Consider the following 20,986-nt stretch of genomic DNA (forward strand, 5'->3'; position numbering starts at 1 on the left):
ACTATTAAAACGATTAATAATTCTTATTTTTATTCATGTTTTAATCACAAACTTCTTAGTAACAAGTAAATTCTGTATTTATTTTAATAAAATGTAAATAGTTAGTAAATTTAATAGATAACTTAAAGCAACTTTAAAAATAGAAATAGAAATTACCTATTTAATTATTTTCTTTAACAATATAATATATAAATATCCTCATCTATCTTCATCTCCATCTCACAAAAACTACGTCACACAACAGTAAAGATCGTTTTAAAAAACAAAACAAAACTATGACGTATTATATACTATACGTATATATATTATGTATGATGTATCATAATACACAACGTCGAAGGCACAGTCACTCTTGAACTTGAGGTGGTGTCAGTTACTCGTACTTGTATAATATTATTTATTATCTGTGCCCGTCTATCATGGAGAGTATACCAAAAAACTCTATGTTTGAATACAGGGATGACACTATGAAATTCGTTCGGGAACAATACAATTTGACCACACCGGCCAGGATTAACGAAGCCATCGATATCTTGGAGGAGTGGATTAAAAAACAGAGCCATTTTGGAAAGACCGATTTTTGTGAGTATTTGTTGTTGTTAAAAATTAATCATCAAATAATTATGACATTAGATTACAATAATCAACTATCTATTTTTTTGGTATATTAAGAATGCTGTACGAAACAAATAAAAACTCTACATTTGGTACAAAGGGTGTGCGATCGTAATATATGGAAGAATATATTTTAGATCAGCATCTGTTATTATGTGTTTTTTGTAGTGTTTCTCGATGTTAGCTAAAAGGGCTGAGAGATCTGTAATTATGTGGATTTTAATCTTAACATACAAACAGAACCTGGTAGCCTTTTTATTAGGATGTAAGAAGAAGACTAAAAATTTACCTGATCGCAAATTATTGTTCAAAGTTTTCGAATTAATTTTATTTTACACTGCCTACCTAACAGGGAACTACGATGCCTTAAAATTGAAGAAACATGTTTTATGGATATTATTTTATAACATTGTTGATCACGAACACAACAATAAAATAGTATAATATGGCTATACTAAAGTGATTAGTTGGAAACTGTAGTCATTTATATTTTTATTATAACATTTTTTCGGTAGGTAAATATTAGGATTTTGGAAATTTGAACACTTATTCAGAAAAGCTTAAAAACGCGCGTTTAGCTTCCACGCCAGTTAGGTAGGCTATGGTAAAAAGAAAGCAACAAGGGTTTACCCTCATTTCAAAATAATTAATATTGAAGGAAAAATGGTGATAGTCTATATTTGCCCAAATTGCTAAATTTTGCGTATTGTTGTATTTGCGCATCAAATTATACATGTAATTCACACACGGGTGCATTTTAACACAAATTTGCGAACCAGACATTCTAAATAAGAAATGTTTGTTTTTTAAGTAATAAAAAATATAAAACAAATAAAAATGACAGTTCTTAAGATAAATTCAAGGCTTCATTATTTATAATGTATATCACTCGATTGATGACTTCGTAACAACTTTATTATTTGCCTTGCGTGCGATAACAGTACATTGTATTGGTTAAATAACCTTTTAATAAGGGAACTTATTCATTAGTCACAATATAATTTAATTGCAGTGGTCTGGATTGGTCTTATTTATATCATAAAGTACTATTATTTTAGACGAGTTGTTTTGCTGTTTTTAGTAAGTTAGTTTAATCCAAAAAAATACCAACGTATTACTTGATAATAAATAATAATTGGTATTTGATAAAGCAAAGCTACATCAGTAAGCACAAATAAGCAAAAATATAAATATTTAATTAATACTTACAGAACTTTTTTACCTTTGGGCAAATCCCACTTCGTAAGGTCAGAAGCCAATTACATACTTCTGAGAATTGCATAATCATGCACCTATCATAAATTTTACGAACCCTAAAAATTGTCATTTATGTCTGAAAATGCTTTCGAGAATTATTTAAGTAAAGCCTAAGCTATTAAGTAAGCTAAAGCTACTAAAAATATGAATATTATGTATAATATTCACTATGGAAATAAGGAAAACTGAGCCATTATATATAAATACATAATTAAACTTTTTTGGTAAATTAAAAAATAAAGTTCAATCTAAATCTTTTTTTTGATTTGCTTTCTCAAAACTCACGACTCGGCGAACCTGCTTTGATATTTTTTTATTTGAAAACTGGTACATGTGTGGTGCTTGAATTCTGGTTTAATTCTGGAAATTTGAAGGCGTTTTTTTATTTTTGTTAAAAAAATAATTTGTTAACTCGCTTCCAATTAAATACCATTATTAGCGTCATGAACAGTAGCTATTGTTTAAGGGATATAAAAATGTAAAATAAAACAACAATTACTTCTGACTAATAGCTTAATTTATCATACTTGTAATATGTTATACATAATTGAAGTATATGTGAAAATCTACCTCACAAGTAGAATACAGGACTTTACTTACATGGAAAAAAGTCATTTGTAATATAATATTCGAAAAAAAATATGTTAATGTAAATAAGCTGCAGGTACTGTGAATCTGAAGGTTTACATCTTGATAACAAAAAGTCATGAAACCACAAAAAAATATATAATAATCGTCTCGCTTATGTATTATGTAAATTGAGTAAATAATTAGCATTGTATGCTACTGAATAAAAAAATGAAATCAAAACATATTATTTAATCATCTAATAAAATTAAAAGCTGTGTTGAAAAAGTATGACACAGATGCCGTACAAAAATGGTGGTCCACAAAGTCTGAATTTATTTTGATTTTCCGACAATTGCTGGGGTAAATTTGGTCATTTGATTTTGTACGGCATCTGTGTCATACTATTTCAATACTGCTTTTAATACATTATTCCGCAACGACATACAAAAATCATGGAGATAAGGGGAAAAAATCTCTACCTGTACTTTCGAATTCTCATCTGCACTCAGGTGGACAGCTTACAAGTAACGGTATAGAGCTGAATCTTATTATTTTATGCTCTTATATCGTTCTAGATAGGTCACCTGGTGGTTCAAATGACCCATAATTTTTTTCAACATGGGCCTGTAGTCTAATATATTATTTATGTATTTATATATACATTTTGCATTATGTTATTAATAATGATTGTAGCTTTTTATTTTAGCTCGGGAATACCTAGAAAGAGCCATCATAATATGCAAGGGCTCCACAGAAAAAGCAAAGAAGAAATTGGACAAAACATGCACATTTAGAACCCTTATGCCTGCGTTTTTCGAACTCCACGACCCAAGATATCTTGTCAAAGATTACAACGATATTGTGTGAGTATATTCTTTTTATCTATGGTTCAAGCAAATACCCTTGACTCACGCGCGAACTTGAAAAACCACATAATCTTGACATCTCCAATAATATTAGATAACAATGAGAAAGAGTGATTTGTTGTGATATATTGTATTTAAAATTTTAAGTTACCTAATCATTTCACCAATATTTTTCTTATTCTGAGCGAGTTCACTTAAAAAAAATATTCGTTTTCATAGGTAAACGAATAGAAAGATAATCGCAAACTTGTACCTAAACTTAACTGTAAAAAACTCAGTTTTAGAAAATAAAATAATTATTATTATTGATTGATGTGTTATTGGAGGAGTTGGTCGATAATTACCACTTTGTGGATCCCCAATAAATTCAAATTCAAATTCGTTTATTCAGTCTTAACTTAACCTAACCTTAGAGCTAAATACATTTGTGGTAACTGTATAATGATAGGTATATATCAATCAACGGTTCGAGACTGGCATCTTTGCTAGATTACCGAGTAGGTAACCTGTATTAAAGATATCAGTTCCTTCCCCATATAATTTATATAATATAAGAAAAAACATCTTAAGGTGGTCATCACAACTTAGTCAACGAAATTGATTTTTAAGTTCGGATATAAAGAATATAAAAGTAAATTAACTAATTGATATCTTAACTTATGAACATGAAAGGAGTCGAGTGATTATGTGTGGGCATAAGTTAGTGTGTGTGCGTATGTGTATTGAGTATGTTTGTGTCTGCGTATGTGTAAGTGAATGTGTGTGTATGTGTGTGTGTGTGTGTGTGTGTTTGAGTGGATGTAGATGTGTATGCATATAAAAGAATGTGAAATATGAATGTAAAACTTTCATTAAGTCATTGTACAAATTAAATTTTCAGTCTCCTGATAACTAAGATTTAGCAGCCAATTAGTAACTTGCGTTTTGCAAGTAGCGTAGGGGAGTTTATAAATAGGTAATATTTTATTAATTTTATTGTATAATGAAGGGGCTAGAAAACAATTAAATCTTTTGGAGTGTACGAAATTACATTTATCAACTTCGCAAATTCTATCCTTGCGCCTTTTAATAATATTTTGAAATGGAGTCACAGAATGTTGAGAAAGAACAGTATGTAATATAAAAAGTTGCCTCACAGTCAATACTTTAAGGCTCTTGTACAGGTCAGCTGTCGGAAATCTGTATTTTTTAAAAGTACCAACTTTTAAAATAGCTCTCTGAGCTCTTTCAAGCTTCAGGAGATGAGTCTTAGGCGCACCACCCCAAGATGATATACAGTAACATAAAACCGATTAAATTAAAGGCGAAAGGCTACGAGGTAGGCCCAGAATAAGATGACGGGACGAGCTTTACTCTCATTTAGCAGATTGGAGCAAAATTTCTCAAAATAGGGAGACATAATATATTGAGGGAAGAGAGTCCTTTGCCCAGCAGTGGGACAGCCATGGCTCATAATAATAATGTGCTGCTAACTAAGCGTAACTATAATAACTATATTTCTTATATATTTAGATAACATTTTATTTGTTAGGGCTTTTAGTAAGTACTTCCCATAAAATTATTCCAATCAAGTTTTAAAGTCGTTGACCTCCACCTATATGATTTTTGGCCTTGTTTATATTCATAACTCCAAAAGATAAGCGGACACGATTTATACTAAGCTTATATGAAAAAATCCAGAAAAACTTTCTAAATGTGTTGGTAAGCGCAAAACTCGAAAACGGCTGAATCAATATCGTTAACTCTTTTTAATAATATGCCTTGAAGTACGAGGATGTTTCCTATGGAGAGAAAACGTGACGTTCTATAGGTGAAGCTGAAACTATGCATAGGATTTTGATGCGGTTTTTGTAATATACAGGGTGTCCACTGTTGGTATACTAAGCTCAAAGGAGGTTATAGTTTTGCATAAGCTGATTACGTAAAAAATACTTATAAAATTCCAGACGCATTTTTTTTCAAATAGATGTATTTTTAAAACTCTATGTTGTACACCCATAACAAGCAACCTGCCCAACTTTGCCACCAGCACGTGACCTATCGTTTAAGATTATGTTTTCATAGACAAAATGCTCACATTAGAGAAACGGTATATGCCGGCTGCGCTAAGCTAGAGAAGAAAACATGAATTTTCAGGAAAAATTTAGCAAAATTTTTTTGACGTTATTTTGTTGTTTAAGTATTTTTTACGTGATCAGTGTATGCAAAACTATAAGTCCTTTCGCGCTTAGTATACCAATAGTGGGACACCCTGTATAGAGTGATTAAAGAGGAAGATTTTAATATATTATAATTTATTAGGTTTTAGAAAAAGCGGGCGAAGCCGTGGGCGGAAAGCTAGTTGTTCAATAAATTAATTTTTGGATGGTTAAAGCTTCTTGCAAATATTCATGTTACTTTTTGTGTGATTAGCACTTTTTATCCGCGTTAGACAGTATTTTACAAATAAATTACACTGTATTATTGTAAAAAATAAACATTACATTTTCGCATATTATGAGGAAAATTGTCTGGTAGCTATAACATTTTTTATTTTAAAGAATTAATACTGGAAGTTACGACGTGACGTAATAATTAATGAATTAAAATATGTTTTTATATTGCATATTTTTTCATATAATCAGAACACAATGATATTATTGTTAACGAAACTAAAGAATAAACGTATGCGGTTTTAAAAATTGTCAATTAATAAATCTCAGAATGTTATAACTTAGACCATAATATCTTGTACTTTTAAAACTTGTTGATAAGAAGTAATAGATAAATATACCTAGTTAAAACATAACATTTTTTATAGTTAACACGCTTCATAGTTAACGTCTATTTCATTATTAATAGATAAAACGCTAATGATATTATATTAGACTAGATTTCCGCCCGCGGCTTCGCCCGCGTTTTCAAAGGAAAACCCGTTCCCGTGGGATTTCCGGGATAAAACCTATTCTATGTGTTAATCCAAGTTACCCTCTATATGTGTGTTAAATTTCATTGTAATCGGTTCAGTAGTTTTTACGTGAAAGAGTAACAAACATCCATACATCCTTACAAACTTTCGCCTTTATAATAGTATTAAGATTATGTATATAATGTTATATACTTAGGCAAATTTATAAAATTGTTTATTTTATCACCTTGGACCCCCAAAACAGAATTTATTAAAATCTAACCTACACAATTATGGAAAATTGTTGTTAACTTATTTTCGGATAAAAATTTCATGACAGTCGGGTCAATGTGTTTCGGATTATGGTCCTATTTTAACGGACAACTCTAGAGTCGTCGTGCAACTCTAGAGTCAAGATTGATTTTCAAATTACTTTTGGTTTGTACTCCCGAGGTTGTATCATTATCGATGTCATTATCATTGGAATTTTAACTTTTAAGATACAAAAAAAATATTCTAATATAGGTAGTCTTTAGTTCTTTTAGTTTAAAACTTGCCTGTATAAATTACATCAATAACGTAAGTTACAAATTGAAAAAAAAAATATATATTCAAAATTTGTTAAATGGAAACTGATACCCATAATTATGAATTTTTTCTATTTAGTCGTATGTAATAATATTTTTTATCAGTATTTTCCTTGAGAGCAAAAACAAATCTCACGCCTAATCGCAAGCGGAAATCCAGTATGCCTTATTAAAAAAAGAAACTCAGCTAATTATATAAACATTCACTATAAGAACTTGTAGGAAACAATTCAACATTCCAGTCACTCATAATAAATTTTAATAAAAAAAAAACAATTACACAGTGTTATTAAACAGTATTGTTTTTCTTAATCACTTTTCGATGAACCGAACATCTTAGGAGAGGTGAAAGCGCACAGGCCACGTAATGCGAATGGAAGATGATCGTGCTGCTAAGCGGGCTTACTTGGGACGTCCTTCAGGCCGCCGCGCTGGCCAGTTGGCCGCCCTAAGCATCGCTGGGCAGACCAAGTAACCAACTATCTAGTGGCACTGCACAGAAGTGATGGGGAAAACATCGCTCCGTGCCGGGATAAGTGGCGTCTCTTGTTGTCAGAGGCCAAGACCCACTTTGGGGCCACCGCGTCAGATAGTATAACTTAAACAAGGTGTTCGACTGGACTGTGTGCTACGGCCTCAAGCTTAACCCTCTAAAATCACAAGCTATTATCATTGGAAGCCAGAGTCTTGTGGCTAGAATAAACTGGACTACTTTACCACCTATAATTATTAATAACGTAATCGTGCCTTATAGTAGATCTGTTAAGAACTTGGGTTTATATATGGATGAAACACTGTCTTGGTCTGTACACCTTAAAAATATCAGCAGAAAAATATTTTATACAGCGTCTAGTTTAAGAAGGTTGCGCAATTTCTTACCTATTCCCACCAAAATTATGCTTGCTCAGACCCTGATGCTACCAACACTAGATTATGCTGACGTTTGCTTCTCAAACCTTACTCAGGAGCAACTTAATAAACTCGAACGCTTACAGAACCTTGCGGTGCGCTTCGTTTTTGGGTTAAGGAAATTTGATCATGTCACAGCCTTCCGGAAGCAGCTTCAGTGGTTACCCATACGACTTCGTCGTAACGCTCATGTCCTCTCTCTCCTTTACTCCATCCTATTTGATCCCCGTATCCCATGCTACTTAAAAGATAATTTTGAATTTTTATCTGCCAGGAGTTTGAACCTACGATCTAATGATAACCTAATGCTACGTGTTCCAGTGCACCATACTAATTTCTACAACGCCTCTTTCACCGTAAAAGCCGTTCAACTCTGGAATGACTTACCTACTAGCATAAGGAAAGCACAAACGCTCCACTCTTTTAAAAATATGGTTAAGTGTCACTATTTGCAAACCTGTTAATTATTTTTATTATTAATTATTGTCATTTTTTTTTTTTCTTGCTTGTTTTTTTTACTGTTTTTTTTCATGTGTTTTTATTTGTCATAATTTTGTTGTTGTCTTTTATTTTATTATGTGATGTCCTTTTTTTATTTCTATTGTGTACATAATCTACCTTAATTTTCTTTTTTTTCCAATACATTGGCTGCTCGGGTTGCTTGGAAGAAATTGCTTGAAGCAATAAAGCCGCCCTTTGCATCTAATGTCCTGTCTGTGTGTGTGAAATTTGTATTTGTGTTGTATGCAATAAAGATTATAAATAAATAAATAATAAAATAAATAGTAACTGTAGTAGTAACTGTAACTTTTTTTAATTATTATGGTCTTCTTTCATTGCCCTATATGAGAATGTTTTGGGCATGAGTATCTATAACATATTGTATCAAAAATATATGGAAAAGAAAAAGATAGTCTGGACTAGCAACAAGGTTCTTTTTGAGGTATCTATAGTGTGTACACAATGGCAGCTATATAAACTTTGCTTATAGGAGCCACAATCTCTATTACCTGTTGAACACCTCCTTCGTACAGTGGTTAATGCGTGAACGTAAAACCAAGGGAACTCAGGTTCGACTCTAGGTAGAGACGAAGAAAAAATGTCTCGGTCTGGCAGGACACAAAAGCCTGCCTGCCTGACTTCTGCTTAAAGAAAAATCGATCAGTGAAACAAATGTATACATAATACTTTACTAGGGGACACGGGACTTCTATGATTATAGTGAGTTGTTAAATTTCTAACAGTAATATTTAATCTTGTTTCAGTATTGATGGTTTCCTTCCAAAACTCACGAAGGATCACTACCGCGTGTACGTGCTAAGGAACATAGGAAAACGTTTCGAAAGCAGTTTCAGTAATTATTACAAATTCACGATTATGGTAATTATTCATAAAGGTTATATGTATGTACATTTAGAGTTATATAAAACAAAGTATATTTAGACTATTTACATTGTTCAGTATGAACTGATTTCTCTGAATATTGGTGGGGAGAGATCAGATAGCCCCTTATGCAATTTTTCATAATAAACCATTAAAGCGCATCACACACGATGAAGATACTATTATATTTTATTTTAAGATTCTCTAATATAAAATATTATAGTATCTTAAGGTATCCGGTATCAGCGTTCTGACCATCATTTGTCTTTTTGTCATTGCATACTAAGACCCCTGTAGAACCGCCATCCCGATCACAAATGACCCGAAATTTTGTGTCAATGTTTCGGGTCATTTGTAGCCCATCCTGTTAGCTTAAGATGTGGGTTTATAAATGCTTTAATATAGAGTGGATAGGTATATTTTAATATTGAGAATTCGAATGCAGAATCAATTCAGTAGATTTAATGCAGGATACATTTATTTTATGTCTTAATGTGAAATTCCGATCCACGATTATCTATTATTCATAAAAAATATTATTGTCGTTATGAGCGTGATCTGCCAATTAAATAGTATTCAAATGATGTCCTTTTAATAGCACATTGTGTAGACATTGATAAGGTTAGTAAGGCGATATAGTTATGTCTATGTTTATGTACGATAATTTATTAATACTAATAATTTATTATACTGTAGTACATTATCAGAATACTATCTACTAGATATTGCGCAGATTTTGACTACCTGCGTCTTTTATTTATGTTACTTCAGATTATACATTCAGTACCGACCTTAAAACTATATTAGTAGCTATATGTATAACTATAAATGTTTATAAATAATAGAAATAATAGAATAGAATAGAAAATTCGAATAAATAATAGAATAGAAAATTCGAGTGAGTGATCGATAGATATATTATACGTTTGTGCAGCGTCTCCATGAATCAGAAATAGGGAAGATACTAATAAAAATAATCTTGAAAATATCGTATCAAAATGTATTCAATGGTTTGATATTTAGTTTTTATATTTATAATTTAATTTTAATTTTTTGTTTAAAACATTCAAATGTTTTTTAGAAATTTACTTCTGTGTTCAATGGTGATTCTCTATAGCTAATATTATAAAGAGGAAAGGTTTGTTTGTATGTATGGTTTTCACGCATAAACTACTAGACCGATTTTGATTAAATTTGGCACAGATAATCTTTAGACCCTGAGAAAGAACATAGGCTACCTTTTATTGTGAAATATGTACCACGGGCGAAGCAGGGCTGGACCGCTAGTAATTTAATAATTAAATTTCAGTTATGCGAGTATCTACAACGATATGATTATTGCAATGGTGTTCTGGTGTTGTTCGACTATCAAGAGGCAAATATATTGGAACTGCTGAAGAATATTAGTATTATGGAACTACGACAGGCGCTGACTATTGTTGTTGTGAGTATTTTATTTATACGGAACTAGCAAACCAGGCGAACTCTGTTTCGCCACCAGAGACACCTTTTCTTTACTATAAACTTTACGGAGCCCGAGACCTTTCCAACGAATACAAAACCGTGGAGATCGTGCGTTCTGGAGTTCGTCAGGAAGAAAAACCCGACTTATTTTTATATAGTAGATTATTGTTGATTCTACATATACTCATTAATATATGTATACTGAATAAGGTTTCCTTTTGAGCGAATTTTTTGAAAAAGAAAAAAATTGTTTTTTTGTCTTTTACATGATACTGAAATGATAAGCCATAACCTATCAGCATACCGAATTACAGTCAAATCTATACTAATATTATAAAGCTGAAAAGTTTGTTTGTTTGTTTGTTTGAACGCGCTAATCTCAGGAACTATTGGTCCGATTTGAAAAATTATTTCGGTGTTAGATAGCCCATTTATCGAGGAAGGCTATATATCAGCACGCTATGACCAACTGCAGGAGCGGAGCCACGCGGGGCACAGCTAGTAAATTATATTTATTTTATAGAGTTAGATGGAGATAGAGTTAAATAGCAACTATGAATCTATACACATACGCATTTTCGGACTAAAATGTAATTATAATACTTTAAAATAATTTGGAAAATCCAAAAGTGCACGCCTCATAATTTTTTTTTAATAAATATTTATTAATTATTATTTTTGTTTATTTAATAACAATTAAACCACATCGAATCAGACCCTGAAAAATGAAAGGGTTCTATTCCTGAGCATACTCAAGCGTAAGAGAAAAAAAAAGACTCGATTAGTAAAGTATTTCGGTCGCTATCGTGTTAACAAGAAAAAGGATCCGCACATACAGACACACGGACGTCCAAGACAGAACTTTTTTAAACTGTTTTTTAACTAGTTTAAATAACAAAAATGACATCAAAAATATCATGAACGTTAAAAATAGTGTTTTTTCTTAATATGTGTGTGTATGTATTATCTTACAAGTGCAATGTATGATACATAAAGACATTTTAAGTTTGAAAAATCAGATGTTTTGCGCGAAGTGACAGTAGTACCCACCTCAACGCTTCGCTTATGAGGCGTGCAAAAAAATTACACACGCTAAACATATTTATTGCATGTCTTTTTTTTAGGAGGGTTATAGTTTCCGCATCAGAGGCCTACATTTCCTGACACCATCTAAAACAATTGAAACCTTCATAAACCTGGTTGTGAAGCAAGTGTTGAATGAGAAGCTGGTAAACCGTATCCACGTACATAAAGATATAGCTTCTTTAACAAAACATATACCCCTGGACATATTACCGACAGAATATGGTGGTAAAGAGAAATCAATGGAAAAAATACATAGTGAGTATTGTGAGCGGTTAATTTTGAACTCGAGACAAATTATTGGAATAGCAATATTATTAATTTTTAGCCTTAGTTTTTAGCCATCGATTTTGATAATTTCCCTTTGAAGTATTTACTTACCTCCTTATATATATATACCTTTCCATTTGCGTTGGACTTTTTTTTAGTATTCAGACTCAAATTAATGTTATTCTTTCAACTAGACTTCCTTCGGAAGTGTTTTTTAATAATCAAAATACACAATTAATCAGTCTTAAAACATAATACTTATACATAGTACATAGATAGTCAATTTCAAAATTTATTTTTAGAGATATAACTTTATTTTCATATTGTTTCAGATGAACTACTAGACGAGTTATGCAACAAAGATTTTATGGACTATCTTCAAGAAATGAGTGCTGCTAAAACCGACGAATCGAAGCGACAGACAGAAAAGTTCTACGAACAGTATTTAGGCATGCCTGGCTCATTCAGAACATTAAGTGTGGACTAAAAAGTGGTGATATTAAAGACATTAGGGGTGGATATAGTAACTTACTTTTCTCAAACTTATCCTAAGGCTTGCAGCATGTTACTTTATACTCGGCACGGCGAATCTTGATTCCTATGACAGTTCGTCTTAGGGCTCCCACACATAAACACGATACGACGTCGCGTCGTACAACGATGCGGCGTCGTATCGTGTTTATGTGTGGGAGCCCTTATCGTGAAACGATACAGGGCGATTCGTCCTCCCAGTAACCCGCCCGTATTAGCGGGCGGCGCCAGCAACCTGCTGCAGAGGACGAATCGTCCTGAACAGCATCCCTCACGCAGCCTCCTTCGGAGGCCGCGTGTGCGAAACTGCGAAGACCACTCGCGCGTGAAACGACGCCGCATCGTTGTACGACGCGACGTCGTATCGTGTTTATGTGTGGGAGCCCTTAGTGATTGCTCGTATGATGGGAACTGTCGATACTTTAATATTTAATAGCCAAAGACGTAGCTTGCATTCAGCCACGTCGGTAAATACCTATGCTCTTATAAAATACATATATTATAAACTGCATTTTTAACTAAAAATGTTATCGTCTATTATGATGCTGTTGTATTAATTTAAGTTTTTTAGCATGGATTAAGTAGGTAAATAAAAAGAAAGTTTTCCAAAAATAAAAAATATGCACCTTATCATTTTTTCGTAATTTTAACCCGTTTAACACGTATTTGCTAGTGTATATTTTAGCATGAAAATGAATATCTCCATTTAATTTGTCTAAAAACTTTTGTTATCATAGGTAAATGTATATTTTTCAAGTATAGTCCCACTATTTGCTTTGATTTTTTGGTTCGCTCATTTCCATTTGACAATTTTATACATGACTTCATAATCCATACTAATATTATAAATGCGAAAGTAACTCTGTCTGTCTGTCTGTTACTCAATCACGCCTTAACTACTGAACCAATTTGCATGAAATTTGGTATGGAGATATTTTGATACCCGAGAAAGGACATAGGCTACCTTTTATTGCGAAATATGTACCACGGGCGAAGCCGGGGCGGACCTCTAGTTTTATATAATTTTACACTTACTACGACCGCTCATGTTTCAGTGGCTAAGGGCGCTTTTCCACCCACACGAGGAATGTGTTTGTAAAGAACAATCATATCGCTTCATTTGAAAGAAAGAAAGAAAGAAAGAAAAGATTCGTTTGGAGTTTGAAGCATTCACCGTTTGAAGCGATATATTGGTTATTTACAAACACATTCCTCGCGACAAAATATCCTCGCTCGTTATTGGTGGAAAAGCCCCCAAAAGCTATGGTGAAAGTTACAATAAATAGGTAATGTGTGTGAAGCGTCAAATACGAAACAAGATGTCAATTGACTTACGACTTTGAAACTTTAACTATGTTTAAAAATACGCTGGTACAAGTACAACACATTATACAGACGCTGTAATAGTGACTATGTTACTCCAGTGATTGTTAAATTTGATATTAATCCTATAACTAAAATATGGTGCAACCAAGCCTATGTATTCGTTCCGTATTGTTCGTATTGTTTTAATAATATTAAATGTTTTATTTAAGATTGTTTGTTTATTTCATACTTTCCTGTACTTCAGCTTCGTAGACTTAAAATTTTGGTCAAAAATTTAAAAATAAAACACTTAGGTACTCATTATTTAGTGATTATGCTACTAGCAAGTAAAAAATTGTTTGTAACCGTGTAAAAAAAAAACCATAATAATCAACGTATGTAAGTACCTACGTATTGAATGATTTTTTTTTTGATAAAATGTTTCAGAATATTTTTTTTTCATGAAATATATATTTAGATTTCAACACCTTTTACGTCTTACCAGTGGGGTTTTAGTAGAAGAGACAGCGATTCCATTTTCAGGGAATGAAAATGCTGAGTAATAATTTACTATGTGTGCGATAGGCTGTTTTCATTGTACACATTAAATACGTTAAAATAAAAAATAGATTGGAAAATATTTCGTAGGCTATATTTGCATTGAAAACTTCACAGGCGTTTTAAATTGTAATATAATTAATATATTGAACTGAATTCATCAAAACACCTTGTAACAATAATTATTATTACATAACATACATGAAATCTTCCGGATTTTGATTACATCTATTGATTTTATATAGCTCTATAAGTAGATTTTGAAGTATGTAATATGTTAAACAGATGTTATAAAATTATGTAGGTATTCACAGCTGTTTCCTAAAAATACTGGATATTTAAATATTATAATATTTATCCTATTTATTAAATCATTAAATTTATTTATTATGTAAAATTTGTGTATTATGTAACAGATGTTAATCCTTTTTCCCAATTAAACTGAATTTTAGAATTACTTGACACAAATAATTTTCTATATCCCTACTTAATATTATAAATTATGCGAAAGTATCTCTGTCTGTCTGTTACGCTTTCCCGCTTAAACCTCTCAACCGATTTTGATGAAATTTGACACAGACAATCTCTAGACCCTGAGAAAGAACATAGGCTACATTTTATCAAAACACCACGCGGGTGAAGTCGCGGGCGGAAGCTAGTTGTTTATAAATACATACTAAGCAATACATAAAATATTAAACACGCACATAACAGCATTTGGACGTCCCGTTTGATAAGTTGTATGCCGCTGTATAAATTTGCTAGCGCACCAATAATTTTACCCAAATTCCGTTTAGGGTTATTAATTTTTGACTAGCTATCTGTTTTATTTTATAAATTTTATTGAAATCTTATTCTTGTTTCTATGACACGTTATTCCTAAGAAAGTTTCATTAAATTTACCATTTTAAAGAACATGATATAAACACGAAGAGAACTAGTGATTCCAGTGATTCCTATATAATTTACATAAAAAAATATATTACAATAATATTAATTCACTTATTACATATTTATAAAAGAAAATTATGCATAAATAAAATGATATTTCATATTGGAATAATAATATTATTGATTCACTTGGAAAAGAAGATTACTAGTACTTGTATACGTAGTATATAATAATTAGTCTGTGCTAGTACTATTGATATAAAAAATATATTCCTAGTAAATAGTTAAATACGCATCTATACAAATATTATAAAGAGGAAAGGTTTGATGTTTTGTTTGTTTGTTTGTTTGTATGAATTGAATAGGCTCCGAAACTACTTGGCAGATTTGAAAAATTCTTTCACTGTTAGAAAGCTACATCATTTCTGAGTGACATAGGCTAGGTTTTATCCCGGAAATCCCACGGGAACGGGAACTATGCGGGTTTTTTTTTTAAAACGCGGGCGAAGCCGCAGGCGGAAAGCTAGTCGAGTATAATTTTCGCTTCCTGGAATCGTACCTAAGTAAAATAAATAATCTTATTAACCACGACGTCATTCTCAAAATTTCATGTAATTTGTATAAATTAAATAATAGCATGATCAAGTTTGTTTTATGGTGTCTCGTTATAATTTAAAACGGGATTCTACGTATGAGATATAATGATGGAATGATTAATGAGGGATCGACTAAAAAATGTTCTAGAGAAATGTAAATAAGAGGAAAGGCAAGTATGGATGGAGCGTGAATTTAAATAACAAGAAACCCACCTGCGTAAACTCAAAAGACTAATCACAAAAAGATAATATTTAAACTAATAAATTACAAAAAATCGCTTTAGATAATTGGGGCGACTGAGGTAGCCCAAGCGGCCATCTTTATCTGGACCACCGCTTGATAGTTTTTACCTGGGACACCCTGTAGGTATGAAGAAATTAAAATATGTAGGTAATAAGACCATAACATAGTTTTAGTTCTCAAAAATCTTCATATAAAAAATTACACAAATATTCGGGTTAGGCCTTGCCCTCAGCCAAAAGTCCTGTGTAGCCATTTGTTAATTTATTTATCTGGACTTGTTTAAAGCGTGTTTTTTTAATACAGCCTTGAAAATCAGCTGATTGGGCAAACCTAATTCACTTACACGTTTAATTTACTAAACAAAGTAAAAATAACCTGTTCTATTTATAAATAGGCTATAATACCAGGTACCTAGTCATGTAAAACAACTTTTCATGTAAACAGTAAACACGTATTTATTGTGTGGATTAAACAAAAACTTCAACTTGGATATTATATGTTATCTGTATAACACTTTTGTTGTATATATGTATTATAATTAATAATAAAGTTCGGTAGGTCTGAGAATAGTTTGGGTAGTTTTCTGAACTTTGTAGACTTTAGCATTATAAGCATTATAAATCAAATTTTATTGGTATTGGTAAATATTTCCGTTTCAATAATTTCAGTAAATTAAAAATATATTATCTTTTCGTTCACTATCCAGTTATAATTTCAACGAAGGTTGCTGTATCAATTAATACATTAAACCAGGAAACAAAATTATTTCCCGAAACTAGTGTAATAATAACAATTATTTATAAAATTAAAATATAATTGAAACGTTTTAATGATTTTTTTTTGCTTAACGTTGATGTCTTTGCCCTGTAATACTTGATGACTCTTAATTTGTTTGTTGTTTCCTTTATTATTAGAGCTTTTTTCCCATGTTATGAGGTACTTTAAGTATTTAAATACTTAAATTACCTCCTTTTTGTATTTATTGTGATAACATAACTGTCTGTCAAGCTATTTTAACTTAATCTTTAGTTATACAATTTTGTATGTAGTTACTAACATCTGGGTACCTAATATCTATCTATCAGTTACACTGATGTATAAAAATTAAGACCGCCTCCTTGGTACAGTGGTTGACGCGTGAGCGTAGAACCGAAGGGTCCTGGGCGCGATTCCCGGTGGAGACGAAAAAAAATATTTCGGTCTGGCAGGACACAGAAGGCTGATCACCAACTGTTCCCTTTAGAAAATTGATCCGTGAAACAGATATTGTATGAATAATACATTTGCCCCTTACCCCACTAGGGGACACGGGACTTCACTTATGAAAATTTACGTTTACGTCAAATGTGTTCATTCGGCTATTAGTGACTTGATCAGCCTCTGGTGCAATAAGTCATTAAAATAAAAATAGAAACATTTTCCTATACATTTCATACATTTACAATTCTAATTTCATATTCAAATATCCTTCCAAATGATTTTGTGTCAAAAATTTGCGGTGTGTGATCGGTAAAAAAATATGATAACAATATAATATATTATTCAAGCTTATTTAAAACGCGGATGTGGACTGTGAATATTTAAAAAACAATTAATTTTGTTGTTTATTGCGTTTTCTTTATTATATTGGCACTATCGTGTTTATGGAAGTGAACAAAACAAAAACAAGACAATCTGGTTTATCTTCCTGTTAAAAAAAGAGAAGCATGCCTTACATTTCGCTATTAATATAAGGTACCTACTATGAAAAAGCACCTAAAAAAAGAAACAATATTACCTAAATTGTTGATAATAATCTACATTTTCCGATGCTTCCATCAATCTTAAATAGTTCTTACTTAAATTAAAAATAATAATAAACAATCACTATTAATTATAAACATTTTCTTTTTTTATTGAAGACAGGGTAAATAATTCATTTAAATTATCTAAATAAACAATTAAGTCGGACGTTGAACCCAGTATCAAGATTGTTCTATCAATGCATTATATGTCTATTTATGATCTGTCATCGCCCAAACAATTCAACCATATAATTTATCTCCCGTATATTACATTGCTCTAGCCGCTTGCCCTGACTTTGTCTGACTATTTTTCAGATGACTAACTAATTAACTTTAATTTCATTAATGTTATGCACTAAAGGTTATTGTTAAGACTAGTACGTTCCCTGCATTAATCTGCATGCTCTTAACCGTAAAAAGCAATATTAATAGCCATGCTATTCAGTGAAAGACTGTTCCAAAGCGGTTTCAAAGTCTGTTAATAATTTTTTTTCTACCAACACACTCAAAACACTGACTTTAGTAGACAACATAATATTTTTTCCATGTATATTTTGCACACGAAGAATAATAATATTATAAGTATTATTTAAATAGAAAAAAGGACGAGTGGTATGGGGTTGTTTATCAGTATTTTTTGTATAATATAAAATACCTCCCACGTTCTCATAAAACTGCGTTTAAAATGTGCCTGTGATTATAATATGCGGATATTATGATAATAACCACTCGACCCGTTTCCCCCGGGTACACACACAGAAATCATAAATAAAATATAGCCCACATGTTTATATTCACCAATAATGTAATGTAGCTTTCTTTCAAATGTTAAAAAAAAACCTTAAAAAAACGTGAAAAAAATCAAATTCTTTCCTCTGTATTAAAGATATATTTAAGAGCCAACAAAACGAGCGAGAGAATTCAAAAATAGGTTTTTCTATTATATCTATTGCTGTCGCGCTATGCCTCAAGCCTCCCCCGTAGAGCGCGACAGGTACACCGTACAACTGCAGCTCGAGCCAAAAATACCTAGGAAAATTACGCAAATTCGACGTTCCGTAGTCTCCTGTTTCCTCCTCCAATACTCGACCAATTTATTTATATTTTTCATAATTTAGTTGAGAAAAATATAGGCTATGTTCCTACGTTTTGCTTTTTTTATATAATGTTCAAAATTAGTTTTATGGAAGACTGAATATAACGTAAAATCTGTGCTATTTCTTACGTTTTGAAAGATTCATATCTTTTTTAATAACTAGCGGTCCACCCCGGCTTCGCTCGTGGTACATAATATTTACGTTTTCTCTACATAAGAACCATCCTCGTACTTCAAGGAATATAATAAAAAAAGAATTATCGAAATCGGTTCAGCCGTTCTCGAGTTATGCGCTTACCAACACATTTTGCGATTCATTTTTATATTATAGAAGATTAAGATACGACAAAAAGGAAAACTAGGAACATGGATAAAGTTCCCATAGATTAATAGTAAAAATATATTGCTCTAGTGGCACAACCCAGGGAGGTAACAGGGGACTACGTTTGTATGGAAAAATGGCTCTTTCAAACTCAAACTCAAACTCAAACATATTTTATTTATTCAATTAGACTTCTTCTAGAAGCACTTTTGAAATGTCATTAGGTACATATTTTTAACATTTACCACCGATTCGGAAAGCAGTATCTACGGAGAAGAATCGGCAAGAAACTCCATAGTTGCTCTTTTTAATCATATCAGTTTTACAATTTTACAAATTACATATGTAACATCATAATAATTATATTAACATAATATGCCAAAGAACTGTCCTGTGGTTTTTACGCGACAACCCTCCATGGGTTTTTATCGTCCATATATTCCTTAATACTGTAATAGGCTCTCTGAACTAGTACATTTTTAATATAAGTTTTAAATTTAGAACTACTAAACTCTTTAATATTTTAAATTTAGAACTACTAAACTCTTTTGTTAAAAGTTTTAAATTTAGAACTACTAAACTCTTTTGTTTGCTTTTAAATGATCGAAAAACTATGCACTTAAAACGGCTTGACCTTTCAAAGATTCCAATGATTTATTTTATGTTTTAATATTATTTACATCAAAGTTCATCGACCGCTGTCAATATGAAGGAAAAATAAATCATATTTCCTTAAAATCGGTTTCAGATCTTAATTGTAAGGAATTGAAAAAAACAGTTTATTATTTTTGAAGAATTTCCATCGTTAACTTAGGTAAGGGTAATATTTTGTACACGATTTTTAAAAGGAATGAATACAAAACCTTATTGAGAGCTATTAAAAAGAGGTAAAAAACTTTTGTATTTAACTCGTAAAGGGTCTCCATTTTTTAGTTATTTTTTGCTCGAGATATTAATAACCTCTTCACAATTATTACTATCAAGGTGACTGAAGTATAAACTCTATTAAAAATAAAATATTTAAACAATTTTTACAAACTTTATTTTTTTCACCAATCTAAATCCAGCCAAAATATTATAATTAACATATTATATAAATAGCAGAAGTTATAGTAAATTATTGTACAATACAACTTCTTATATTTTGGTATTTAAATAAATATAAGTAAGCATATTCCAGATTTTTGTCAAATCAAAGTTTGAAATAAAAGTTATGTATAAATATTTAATATAACGTATATTTATTTATGATATCTATGGCGTTGACAATCTCAAGATGGAGAATCTAATTCACGAAGCAAAAAAGTTTAACGCGCGCGCTGTTATTTGAGTATATTTAATAAAATTAAATTTAAAAATACGTAAAAAGAAGTAAAATTATAATATACACACATTAACAAATTCTAGGGATATTTATATATTATACGAATATACAGTCCTTACGTTTAACAAATATCTAATAATAAGGCATACGGAAATTCAGCCGAGATTTGCTTTACATAATATTACGTATAATACGCATAAAAATAAATAAAAGTAATAAAAGCCGATAATCTCATTTGAATTCTCGTTGCTTTTTCAAAATGTCTAGACATAAACAAAAATAGAACTATTAACTAATTTAGAAACACTCCATTTTAATGTCAAAAAATTTCTTATATTGAAATTAGGTTATTAGGGAAATTAGGCTTTTTTAACTTCGTATTGCCTATTTACATAAACATTATCAAATTTGAATAAAACAGAATACAAAAGTGCTATAGACTGA

At 31.3% G+C, this 20,986-nt stretch overlaps 1 protein-coding gene across 1 annotated transcript; it reads left to right on the top strand.

The window, feature by feature from the left end:
- Positions 1–345: 345 nt before the first annotated feature.
- LOC149899048 (uncharacterized) lies at positions 346–12,502 on the top strand. Its single transcript, XM_090114605.1, has 6 exons — positions 346–582; positions 3,149–3,305; positions 8,957–9,071; positions 10,384–10,518; positions 11,663–11,879; positions 12,224–12,502. Exons 1-6 carry the CDS (start codon positions 420–422, stop codon positions 12,376–12,378), a joined length of 942 nt encoding a protein of 313 aa, XP_089970731.1. The 5' UTR covers positions 346–419; the 3' UTR covers positions 12,379–12,502.
- Positions 12,503–20,986: the final 8,484 nt, after the last annotated feature.

Source organism: Colias eurytheme, chromosome 21, assembly GCF_061535395.1.
Source record: "Colias eurytheme isolate Ceu_HAF_F1 chromosome 21, ilColEury1 Martin Lab GWU primary, whole genome shotgun sequence".
NCBI lineage: Eukaryota > Metazoa > Arthropoda > Insecta > Lepidoptera > Pieridae > Colias > Colias eurytheme.